Source organism: Zootoca vivipara, chromosome 5 (assembly GCF_963506605.1).
Source record: "Zootoca vivipara chromosome 5, rZooViv1.1, whole genome shotgun sequence".
NCBI lineage: Eukaryota > Metazoa > Chordata > Lepidosauria > Squamata > Lacertidae > Zootoca > Zootoca vivipara.
The window spans coordinates 94121066-94133290 of NC_083280.1; the positions used below are offsets into that span (position 1 = coordinate 94121066).

At 45.6% G+C, this 12225-nt stretch overlaps 1 protein-coding gene across 3 annotated transcripts in view; it reads right to left on the reverse strand.

Moving 5' to 3' along the window:
- LRP6 (LDL receptor related protein 6) overlaps window positions 1–12225 on the reverse strand; it is a 122042-nt gene that overhangs the window by 81508 nt on the left and 28309 nt on the right. For all 3 annotated transcript variants that reach the window (XM_035102241.2, XM_060275147.1, XM_035102240.2), the window contains exon 3: window positions 3442–3639. In XM_035102241.2, the coding sequence (XP_034958132.2) occupies window positions 3442–3639 (198 nt within the window). The remainder of the gene's footprint in view (window positions 1–3441; window positions 3640–12225) is intronic.

Below are 12225 nucleotides of genomic sequence, written 5' to 3' on the forward strand. Positions count from 1 at the left end.
CATGTCATGTGGCTAGCATGACAAAGCCGCTTCTGGCGAACCAGAGCAGCACACGGAAACGCCGTTTACCTTCCCGCTGTAGCAGTACCTATTTATCTACTTGCACTTTGACGTGCTTTCGAACTGCTAGGTTGGCAGGAGCTGGAACTGAGCAACGAGAGCTCCCCCGTCAACCTTCTGATCGGCAAGCCCTAGGCTCTGTGGTTTAACCCACAGCGCCACCCGCGTCCCTCAATACCTTGGAGGGCAATTTTCAACATGCTGAACTGCAATCCAAACTGACTCTTGTGTGTGTGTGCATTTGCTAGCTCTATTTAAAAGGAATAATAAGATTAACATCAACTTCTGTGGTTCCTCAATATCTTTTCTAAATCTCAATAATACAATGAGGGCTTTCAACAGCACTCTATACTTACTTATACCACCCAATGGCATATTCATATTTTATAACCTTATGATCCCACCACATATGCAAATCACTAGTATTATCAACACTGCATTCTCCAACAGGGCAGTCTTTAATCTGAAAACTTCAAATTCACAATAACTATCATGCTATAAAAGCACACAGGTTTGTTCCTAAACACTAATCACAATTGCCTGAGTGCAACTATGTGGAAAAACAGGGAAGACCTTGCAAGGCACCCAAATGGACTTCAGCTGTGCTTTTCTATGATTTAAGGAAGAGATGTTTATTTCTGAACAAACATGATAGTATCCCTTTATGAGAAATCAAGTACAGCACACTCAGCTCCTTGAAGGAAGCTTGAATTGGAGCTCTTTGCAAACCCAGTTTTGTTTTTACCACGATGAATAATTTTGTGTCATCCATACCCACTTGGCTCTAACTCTAGGTCAGGGGTCCCCAGACTATGGCCCGGGGGCCGGATACAGCCCGCGAGGCTCATTTATCCGGCCCCCGGCAACCCCCGCTGCCCGCTCTTATCGGCGCAGCGCAGCTGCCCACTTCCAGGTCACCGGAAGCGTCGGAAATAGCTTGTGCTCATGCACTAGTGTCATTTCTGGCACACTTCCGGGTTGGAAGAGGCCATGCACATGCGCACAAGCTATTTCTGATGCTCCCGGCGACCTGGAAGTATGCCGGAAATAGTGTATGGGCACGCACTCCCACACGCTTCGGCCCGCCGCACAATTCGGCACCCAAGGCCAGGTAAGTCTGGGGGGCCCTGCTCTAGGTCATTGATGAACAAGTTTAAAACCACTGTCCCAAAATAGAATGTGTGGATCCTCCTTTTACATCCCTCCATTGTGAGGGACTGTTAATTTATTCCTACTCTTCAGTTGTTGTTTTAAAGTTATTAGCGATCCATAACATGCCTTATTCTCTTATGCCATGACTGCTCACATTACTCAGCAGCATTTATTGAATGACTTTTTCAAAAGTTTTTGAAAGTCCAGTGTACTGAATCATCCCTATATATGTACTTGTTGACACTCACAGAGAGGTAGACAGGTTTTTGCAGAAGACATGCTGACTCTTCTTTAGCAACACTTGAGCCCTTCCAAAAATAATATTGGACTGGCTACTATAGCCAATTTCAGCACAAAGTTACAGTGGCCACTATGCTCCTGCCCAGTTGTTGCTGCAACACTACCCACAGCTAAGATATGGTTTAGTTTAACATGACATGCAAACCTAGGTTCATGGTTTGTATTGTTTCCAACATACAATGGTATGCCCTTGGTTTACCGCTGATGATTTACTGGGAGCAAGATAAACCATGACCCCAAGTTTGCACATAATGCTAAGCCAAGTCATAGCTTAGCTCTGCATTGTGTGGTAGCAGCAACACTGGGGAAGAAAAGTGGAAATATAGCTGCATGTTTGCGCATTCTCAATAAGCCATGTTCATCTTAGTGTTATGTGCAAATGAGGCCACACTAATCTTCCAGAGCTCGAATATATGGTGTCAGGGTTTGTTGTGACTACTCTTGAGCAACGACCGTCCACATGCTTGTCTTTCAGACATTTTTATTGGTGCACATTATTTACAGTGTAACGGATTGCTCATTTCATGTCTACCCGCTCGAGTCAGATTCCTGCACTACCCCCTTCCGCGTTCGGGACCAGCATAAAAGCCTCGGAACTGAGAAGCGCCTCCCTTTCCTCCTCCTTCTCAATTCTGGCTTCGGAGGGACGGGTCTTCTGTCTGACCTATTCCTGTCCACTCTTTCCGCCTCCCTCTCTTCCTGCCTATGGAGCAGGGGCTCTTTGATGTTGCCAGAGCCCTGGCACTCCCTCTCCGTTTCCTGACTCACCCCTTCAGACCCCTCGCTCTCATGACTGCTTGGAGACGGTCTGCTTCTGATGAGGGGGGAGGGTTTTCTATAATCCCTCCCGCTTACATATGGGTTGCAAAATAACTTACAATTCAAAAAGAAAAATCAGCTGTCAAGAACAAACTTAACATTGCCACAGTTATGCAAACTACTATTATTTCATAACTCCAAGAAAAACCACACTTTGTTTGCAATTTGTAATGCAGAAGGCTATCATTTTATATTCTGACAGTCTCAGCTTAGATGAGTCTTTAAAGGGCACAACCAATGTAGTAGATTTCAGAACTCTGCTGTGGATAAATTTACAGATATTTGCCAATTGTCAGCACATATTTCAATCTAATGAGGAAAGTGGGGCTGCTTCTTTCATTCACACTGGAAGCATTGGTTGCGGGTGGGGGGCAGCAGCAGCAAGTTCTTAATATTTTACAAGTAGCTCCAAAGTGCAGTGTAATGTTAGAGATCAGATTTTGGTTTCAGCTGGCTACCTAGGCAGGCCAAAATATGTGGGCCTCTGCCTTGTGTTTCCTCAACAAAAGTTTTATCTCTCGCCTCCAATAATACATGGCAACCATCTTTTGAAACTGAAGTATTTTCAAAGGCTGGTTGTGGTATGGGATAGAGATCTGTCAATTCAAAAGGAAAACATCAAAAGTTCCACTGAGCATGCCAAGCTATTGGACCCCATCTAAAGTACACTTTGGGCACCCCAGCAAACCAATTTAGTCAGAGCACTGCCTACACTATTTTTTTCTGTGCATTTGATCAACATGCACCTACAGTATTTTCCAAGCAGGGGATTAAAATACTTTTAAAAGGCACTATTGCTATAGCACTGTAGGGGAGACTCTGAAGAGAGGAGGGAGGCATTTTATGAAGATTAATACAGGCTCATTTTTGAATAAAGCAAGTTAAGAAGTTTCCCTTTGGGATTCTTAGCAAATTGCAATCCGATCTCTCTCTGCATTATGATCTCTCTTTACATTATGCTTCTAAACTCAAACATCTGAAATTTAACAAACTATAAACATGGTATTCAAGGGCTTCAATTGGTTCATATACTTGTACCACTGTTGTATTTATTTAGCATATAATCTCACAAAGTTTTTTTCTTTTTTTAAAGCCAAACACAACTCTTACCTATTTGTTCCATCCAGATTTGATTTGTGAATGAAGTTCAGTTTAGCATCTGCCCAATAGAGCTTCTGTTCTTCATAATCCAAGGTCAATCCATTGGGCCAATAAATATCTGTGTGGATTATAATGGAGCGGCTGGAGCCATCCATCCCAGCGCGCTCTATCTTGGGCGCTTCTCCCCAGTCTGTCCAGTACATGAACCTATGGTTTTTTTTAAAGGAAACCAGATACAGTATTAGGCACATTTTCACCATACCCTTCAAGACCTTCTTCCAATCAACAGGAGGAACAAATAATAATTAATACTCAGATTATGTCAATTCTCTTTCACCCTGAGCTATAGTATAGACTTGCCAGAACCCACCATCATGGTCTCCACTTCATGGGCACTCCCACACCATCAGGGAGGCTTTGGCAGCAGGCAGCAGAATGGCAAGGAGGCAAAATAGGATGCACCAAACATGGTCCTATGAATATGAAACTAAGGTAGCGGTTTCTGCATACTCAAGTTACCTGCTAGGAATTCAGAAGTATAGTTATAAATGTTAAGAAAGAAACCGGCAAACAGGCAACTATGCTCTTGGTCTTAGTGGCTGGAGTGCTGAGAGCAAACAAATATCTTAGCAACAACACTTTCCCGTATATTTCCATGACTAAATAGGGAGAGACTTGGAGGCTTGCTTTTTTCTTTTTAAAATAAAAGCTGAAGGTTCCTGAAAAACATTTTGCCACAGCCGCTCCCCGATTGGAATTAAGATTAGATAATTGATTCTACGATTTGTTAAAATTCACTATGTCTTCCAACATCAGGAACACTAAGAAAGTGCTTTTTCATATACCTCAGTGGGGACTTTTTCAGACTTCATATGCCAGACATAAATGGCACAAAGTGCTCTCCACACGTAGGCTATTAGAAACATGCACAGCATCACACAGTGCAAATCATTCTAGCTTGAACAATATCCTAGGCAGCAGTGCAAAACAATAATGAGTCATCACTGTATGTTCTACCTTATATTAATTAATATTCTGCCTTTTCTTAATGAGAAAGTGGCAGTCTCTTGGAAATACAGCTAATCTCTTCGGGCATTATATTCTATATATTTTAAAGATACACTTTAAAATGCAATCAATGTGGGATACACACAGCAAATGAATTTGCATTTATTTTGTATCATACATATACTGTACAGTGGTACCTCGGTTTATGAACACAATTGGTTCCGGAAGTCTGTTCATAAACCGAAGCGAACTTTCCCATTGAAAGTAATGGAAAGTGGATTAATCCGTTCCAGACAATGAAAAACACCCCCTAAAGCAGCAATTTTACACGAATTTTACTGTCTAACAAGACCATTGATACATAAAATGAAGGCAATAATTAATGTATAGGTAAGGGGACCCCTGACCATTAGGTCCAGTCATAACCAACTCTGGGGTTGCGGCGCTCATCTCGCATTATTGGCCGAGGGAGCCAACGTACAGCTTCCGGGTCATGTGGCCAGCATGACTGCGGCCGCTTCTGGAGAACCAGAGCAGCGCACGGAAACACTGTTTACCTTCCCGCCGGAGTGGTACCTATTTATCTACTTGCACTTTGAGGTGCTTTCGAACTGCTAGGTTGGCAGGAGCTGGGACCAAGCAACGGGAGCTCACCCCGTCACAGGGATTCGAACCACCGACCTTCTGATCAGCAAGCCCTAGGCTCTGTGGTTTAACCCACAGCACCACCTGGGTCCCTTAATAATTAATGTACTGTAATATAAAATAAATAAGATGGTACAGTATTGTTAAAAAAATAAAAAAAAAATTGGGAGTGCTTCCGTGACTGGGGCACAGCCTCGGAAGCGCTCCCATAGCTCCGGGAAGAGAGATGATTCTTCTTCACCTGGGGCTTCACCTCCTCCCTGCCCGCTTTCCTGCAGCTGTGATGGGGACGGCGGGGTGGACTGCTCTGGGAAAGGGCTCGCCACCGTGCCCGAGAGACTGAGCGCAAGGCACGGCGGCGAGCCCTTTCCCAGAGCAGTCCACCCCGCCGTCCCCATCACAGCTGTGGGAAAGGGCTCGTCGCTGTGCCCGAGAGACTGAGCGCAAGGCACTGAGTCTCTCAGGCACGGCGGCGAGCCCTTTCCCGGAGCAGTCCACCCCGCCGTCCCCATCGCAGCTGCAGGAAAGCGGGCAGGGTGGAGGGGAAGCTCCTCGGCTGGGCCCAGGCAAGCTTGCGAAGCGCTCCCATGGCTCCGCAAAGGCCTGGCCTCCGGGAGGCATCGGAAACCTCGGAAACCTTGGTTTACTCATTTCCGGTCTACAATCGTTCGTAAACTGAAAATTCATAAACCGAGGTGTTCGTAAACCGAGGTTCCACTGTACAGTCGTACCTTGATTTACGAATGCCTCGACTTCTGAAGGTTTCGATTTACAAAGTCGGCAAACCCAGAAGTATTTTCGCCCCGCGTGCGTTCTACGCCTGCACAGAAGCGGCGCACACGGTCTGCACATGCGCAAAGAGCAAAATCGTGCTTCGCACATGTGCAAAATGACACGACATCCAAAGGTTTCGACTTACGAAGAGCGCCGTGGAACGGATCGCCTTCGTAAGTCGAAGTACCACTGTACATTTGTCAAAGAGCACTGAGTTCCTTCCACTCCCCATTAAGTGGGAAGCTCTGGAAAGGTGCTGGAACAAGGAAGGCGTATAACAGGTAGCAAAATAAAGGATGTGGCTTTTATGTAAGCAAAGAGCAAGGGATCCTGTGCATTGATAGCTATCACTAAGCAGCCATCAACTTTTGTAATACCGTATTAAATACACATTGCATCCAAAAGGTTAAAAACAAATTGAAAACACATCTACATTGGTACCTCTAGTTGTGTTCCGCTCTTGTTACGGACTTTCAGCTTATGAATACGGCAAACCTGGAAGTGTTTCATTCCGGGTTCACCACGCGCACATGCGCAGAAGTGATCTGTGCACTTCGCGCATGTGCAAAAGCGCTCGATTGTACCACACATATGCGCAGAAGAGGCGCTCTACTTGTGGACTTTTTGGGGTGCAAACGGCACCCCGAAATGGATTAACTACGCAACTAGAGGTACCACTGTACAATGCAAGCACTTATCACATGTAGCCAATGGTCTTCATGTAAGTCAGGGGTGTCCAACTGGTCGATTCCTGGGAGGCTTGAGTTTGCATGGGAAAAAGAGGATCCAGCCCTGCCCTCCATTCGCAGCACATGGTTGCTAGAATGGAAGACAGAGTTTTCACTGTGAGGCTGCTTGTTTCCTGATTGATCTTTTGGTGAGCAACTTCTTCCTTATCTCCCTAAAGAAACAACTTTGACCCAAACCCCTAAAAAGCTCAACAACTTTGTCTTTCCTCCCTAAAAAAAAAAAGCTCAACAACTTTGACCTGAACCCCCCAGATCACTGCCAGTTTTTTATTCTCTGAGTAGATCACAGTCTCTTGTGAGTTGGACGTCCCTGATGTAAGTTACTCACCAGCTTTCTCAGTGAGAATGAACACCACCTACTTATGCATACAAAGTAAGAGTTCAGAGATATGACAAATGGGAAATAAAAACCCACAGCTCCTATTATTTATCACACAAGCGGTTTCATTTGCAAGACCCATTTGAACAAGGGAAATAAGGAAAATCTTTATCAAGCTAGGACTAGAGGAAGGGTAATAAATAAGTGTTCCTTCAATCTTATAAAACAAACAGGCAGAAGTTCTGTGTTTTTTATGGAAAGAGGAAAGGGCATACAGATAAAATTCTATTGATAGGCTATTTTTAAAAATAACTTTGTTTTTAAACATATCCAAAAATAAACCTTGAAAATTTTGTTCCCTGCTATTTTAAGTTTACATTCAGTGGGTTTTTTTAAAGATGCACACAAACACTTATCTGTAAATAATTCATTGCAAGATGTCAATTTTCATTCATATCGCATGTCAACACAACGAACTTGACTCAAAGAGTGGGGGGATGCAAATGTCTTTCAGCAGTTATCATGTAATGGAGACAAAATTATGTATTCAACTTATAAATGTGTTATAACTAACACATATATGTTACACCAGTGTTGAAATATCTGCACTGGCTGGCTATTAGCTCCCAAGGGATGTTGAAGGTTTTGCTGTAATTTATTTTTTTTTTTTTATAAAAAATTTTTTATTTTTTTTAATTAAACACAAATAAAAACAAAATACACACAAACAAGAATTTCATAATCACAATTTCGTCTCTAATCATTATATTTGACTTCCTCAATTCCTCCTTACTGCGCATCATCCTATATTAATCTTTTAGCAATTTCTACTTCATATTCCTCATTAACTTTTGATTCCATATATTTATACCATAATCATCCTTAACCATGATAGATATTACGTTTTTCCTTCAACACCAATCTATTTTGATAAGCTACAGCTCCCTGTTTCTATCAAAACCCTTTCTTATTATTCTATGTCTATTTTATTCTTTTTCAAATAGTCTTTAAAACATTTCCAATCTTCTTCCACCATTTTTTCTCGCTGGTCTCGAAGTCTCCCGGTCAGGTCAGCTAATTCCATGTATTCCATCATCTTCATCTGCCATTCTTCCACCGTCGGTATTTCTTTCAGCTTCCAATATTTCGCTATCAAAATTCTTGCTGCTGTTGTGGCATATAAGAAAAATGTGGTATCTTTTTTCGGTATTTCACTCCCAACTAGTCCCAATAAAAAGGCTTCTGGTTTTTTTATAAAAGTGTTCTTCAACACTTTTTTCAGTTCATTATAAATTTTCTCCCAGAAGTCCTTTATCCTGGGGCAAGTCCACCACATATGATAAAAAGTTCCTTCCACTGCATTACATTTCCAACACTTATTGTCATATGTATGATACATTTTGGCTAATTTTACTGGGGTTAAATACCATCTATACATCATTTTCATAACATTTTCTTTCAATACATTACATGCAGTAAATTTAATAGATTTTTTCCACAATCTTTCCCAGTCCTCCATCATTATATTATGTCCAACATCTTTGGCCCATTCAATCATTGTTGATTTCGTTAACTCATCTTTTGTTTGCCACTCCAGCAGCAAATTATACATCTTTGAAAGATTTTTTGTACTCGAATTCAATAGCAGCGTTTCCAATTTGGATTCTTCCAATTGAAAACCTATTTTTTTATCATTTTTAAAAGCCTCATTTATCTGATGATACTGAAGCCAATCAGTAAGTATTTCCTTCATTTGATCATATGTTTTCATTTTACATTGATCTCCTTCTTGTATCAAAATGTCTTTATATTTTGGCCATTTGGTTTCCATATTTCGCCTTTTAAATGCTTTGGCCTCTAACGGTGAAACCCACCTGGGTGTTTTGTTTTCTAACAGATCTTTATATCTAATCCATACATTAAACAATGATTTCCTAATTATATGATTTTTAAAACCTTTGTGTAATTTTAACTTATCATACCAAATATATGCATGCCAACCAAAAGCATTGTCAAATCCTTCCAAGTCTAATATATCTGTATTGTTCAGCAAAAACCATTCTTTCATCCAACACAAAGCTGCAGCTTCAAAATACAGTTTCAAGTCTGGCAGGGAGAATCCCCCTCTCTCTTTCTTGTCTGTTAAAATCTTATATTTTATTCTGGGTTTTTTCCCCTGCCAGATGAATCTAGATAAAACCTTTTGCCACTCTTTGAAACACTTTATGTTATCTGTGAGGGACAGGGGATATCGCGAAGTCCCTCCCCTCCTGAGTTCAAGCCCGTCCCCGAGCAAAGGGGAAAGCAGGGAGAGTTCCGATTCCAGTGGGGAAGCAGGAAGTCGTGTCCGAGGCTCAGGCAAGGTAGAGGAGCCAGGGTCCCAGGTGGGACAGGAAGGGGCAAGCAAGGGGGGAAGACCCATCCCCCCAACTCCAGAATTACGCAGGAAGAGGAGGGGCAAGAGGATGGGTCTGCCAAAGCTTTTGTGTTGGAGAAAGACGCGCCAAAAGCCATTAGGAGGTTCTGAAACCGACTGACCACATCACTCCGTGTAAATAGCAATGACTTGAGCACTGTAAATACGCAGCACCAATAAAAGAATAAAATGCAGAGCTGCGTGGCGTCGTTACTCTGAAGTAGTCCACTCCGGCCACCGTGACAGCAACCTCCTAATCATTTTTGGGCTACTTTGGAGTTGCCGGGATGAGCGTGTCAGAGGCGGAGAAGTGGCGGCAGATCGCGGAGCAAGCCCAGCTAGAACTGCAGCAGCTGTCGCTGCAGGCGCAGGGAGAATTGAAGGCAGCTAAAGAGGAGACTAAGAAGGTCCAGGACGACCGGCTACAACTTGCGGAACAGGTGAGAGAGCTTCAGGAAAAAGAGCAGCAATTAAGGGCGGTGGCGGTAGACCTCCAAAACAAGCTGGATGCAGAGAAAAACAAGGCGGGAGGGGCACCCCAAGTCCAAGTGCTGCCAGGAAGGAGAGCTGGGACCCTAGTTAGCAAGTTCAATGGAGACCCGAAGGAATTTCAAGGCTTTGAGACTGAGATTGTGTATGCTCTTGAGCTGCACCACGATGAGTTCCCTGATGATGAGCACAGAGTAGCGTTTATTGTGGAGCACCTTACCGGGGCAGCCAGGGAGTGGCTAAGACCGTTAATTGCAACAAGGAATCCTTGCATGAAGAATGTCAAACTATTTCTAGAAGGTTTGAAAACGATGTATTCGTCCGATAGTCATATGGACCAGACTAAGGAGGAACTTCATAATTTACGCCAAGGAAATATGACAGTTCGCGCGTATTGGGCGAAATTCACCATGCTGGTGCACAGATTGGGGTGGGAACTGGGGTCCCCCCCAATGCAAGCGGCGTTCTACTTGGGGTTGCATGAGGAGGTGAAGGATGAGCTCTCGAGAGGTCCAAAGCCCAGTGACATGGATCAGCTGAGCAAAGCGGCTCTGGCGGTGGGGGTGAGACAGGAATCCCGGTGGAGCGACAAACAAGCAACGCGCGCAAAGCGGGCTTGGTTCCCACGGTCGCAGGAGAAACCACTCCCCCAACAACCCTTTCAAGCCACGCCTGGGGCCAGCCAGGACCAGGAACCCATGCAGATTGATAGCGCGCGCGCGCGGGCTTTTCAAACCCCAGCGGCGCCAAGACGCAAGGAGGGAAAGGGCGGGAATTGCTTTCTCTGCAACTCCCCCCAGCATCTCGTCAGAGACTGCCCACATCGCAGGGAGTGGCAAGGAAGGGCGGGAACGGTGGTGCCCTCCCCCACTGACGCAGCACCACAGCAGGGAAACGGGAAAGCCTGGCTGCAGGAGACAAGGGGCAGCAGCCAGGCACAGTCAGCAGACAACAGCCCCAGCCCACCCACCCGCACAGAGAGGAGCAGAGCCAGCCCACCCCTCCCAGAGCAGGAGTGGTTCTAGAAGTCACGCTAACGCTCCCAAATGGCTATCCCCTGACAGTCCTTGCCTTAATTGACAGTGGTGCCTCAGCGAACTTCTTCTCGAGAAACTTTGCAGAAGAGCACCAGATCCAGCTTCTGCAGCTGGATTTTCCCCTTCACGTGGCAACCATTGACGGCAGAGAGCTGCTGGGGGGGGCCATCACTCATCAAACCCCCCCCCCATGAGAATGACGGTGGGAAGGCACTCAGAGACACTGGCATTCAACGTCACCACCATCTCAGACCCCCCCATCGTCTTGGGCATGAGCTGGCTGGCGCGCCACGACCCCTCCATCAGTTGGCACCAGAGATGCATAACTTTTGGATCGGACTTTTGCCTGGAACATTGCATGCAGCACCAACCAGGGGAGGGGCCTCCGATAGCCACGGTGGCCACCATGCACGTCAAAGGGGGTGAGGCGATACCCAAGCCGTACTGGGACCTGCAGGAGGTCTTCAGCGAAGCGGAGTCCGACCACCTACCCCCACACAGGCCTTTTGACTGCCAGATCAACCTGGTGCCAGGGGCAACTATACCCCCAGCCAAGCTGTACGCCATGTCAGACCAGGAACTGGAGGATCTGCGCGCTTTCATCGACAAGAACCTCAAGCGGGGGTTCATCAGAGAAAGCAAGGCAGCAGGGGGCAGCCCGGTCTTCTGGGTGGACAAGAAAGACACGCAACAGCGCCGCCTGGTGGTGGATTTTAGACGGCTGAATTCGGTGACAGAGCCAGTGGCTTTCCCCATGCCCAGAGTGGATGATCTCCTGACAGCAGCACGCAGGGGCAAGATTTTCACCAAGCTAGACCTGAGGGGGGCGTACAACTTGATCAGGATCCGGGAAGGCGATGAATGGAAGACCACGATGTTCACGCCTCTGGGCTCTTTTGAATATCTGGTGATGCCCTTCGGGTTGCAAGGGGGCTCAGCCTGCTTCCAGGCCTTCATGCACCACGTCCTGGGGTCCCTCCTCTTCAAGAACTGCCTGGTCTTTCTGGATGACATCCTTATCTATTCCAATGACCCAGTGCAGCATGTGAAAGATGTCAGGGAAGTGTTGCAGCGCCTGAAGGAGAACCACCTGTATGTGAAGCTGGAGAAGTGCAAGTTTCACACCAAGGAGGTGGACTTCCTGGGCTACAAGCTGTCAGACAAGGGGCTGGTGATGGACAAGGACAAGGTGCAGGCCATCCTGGACTGGCACAGCCCCAGGACGCGCAAAGATGCCCAACGCCTACTAGGCTTCGCCAACTTCTACAGGAAGTTCATCAAGAACTTCTCTCGCGTTACGGCTCCCATCACTGACTGCCTGAGAGGCAAGCAGAAGTTCAGGTGGACACCAGAGGC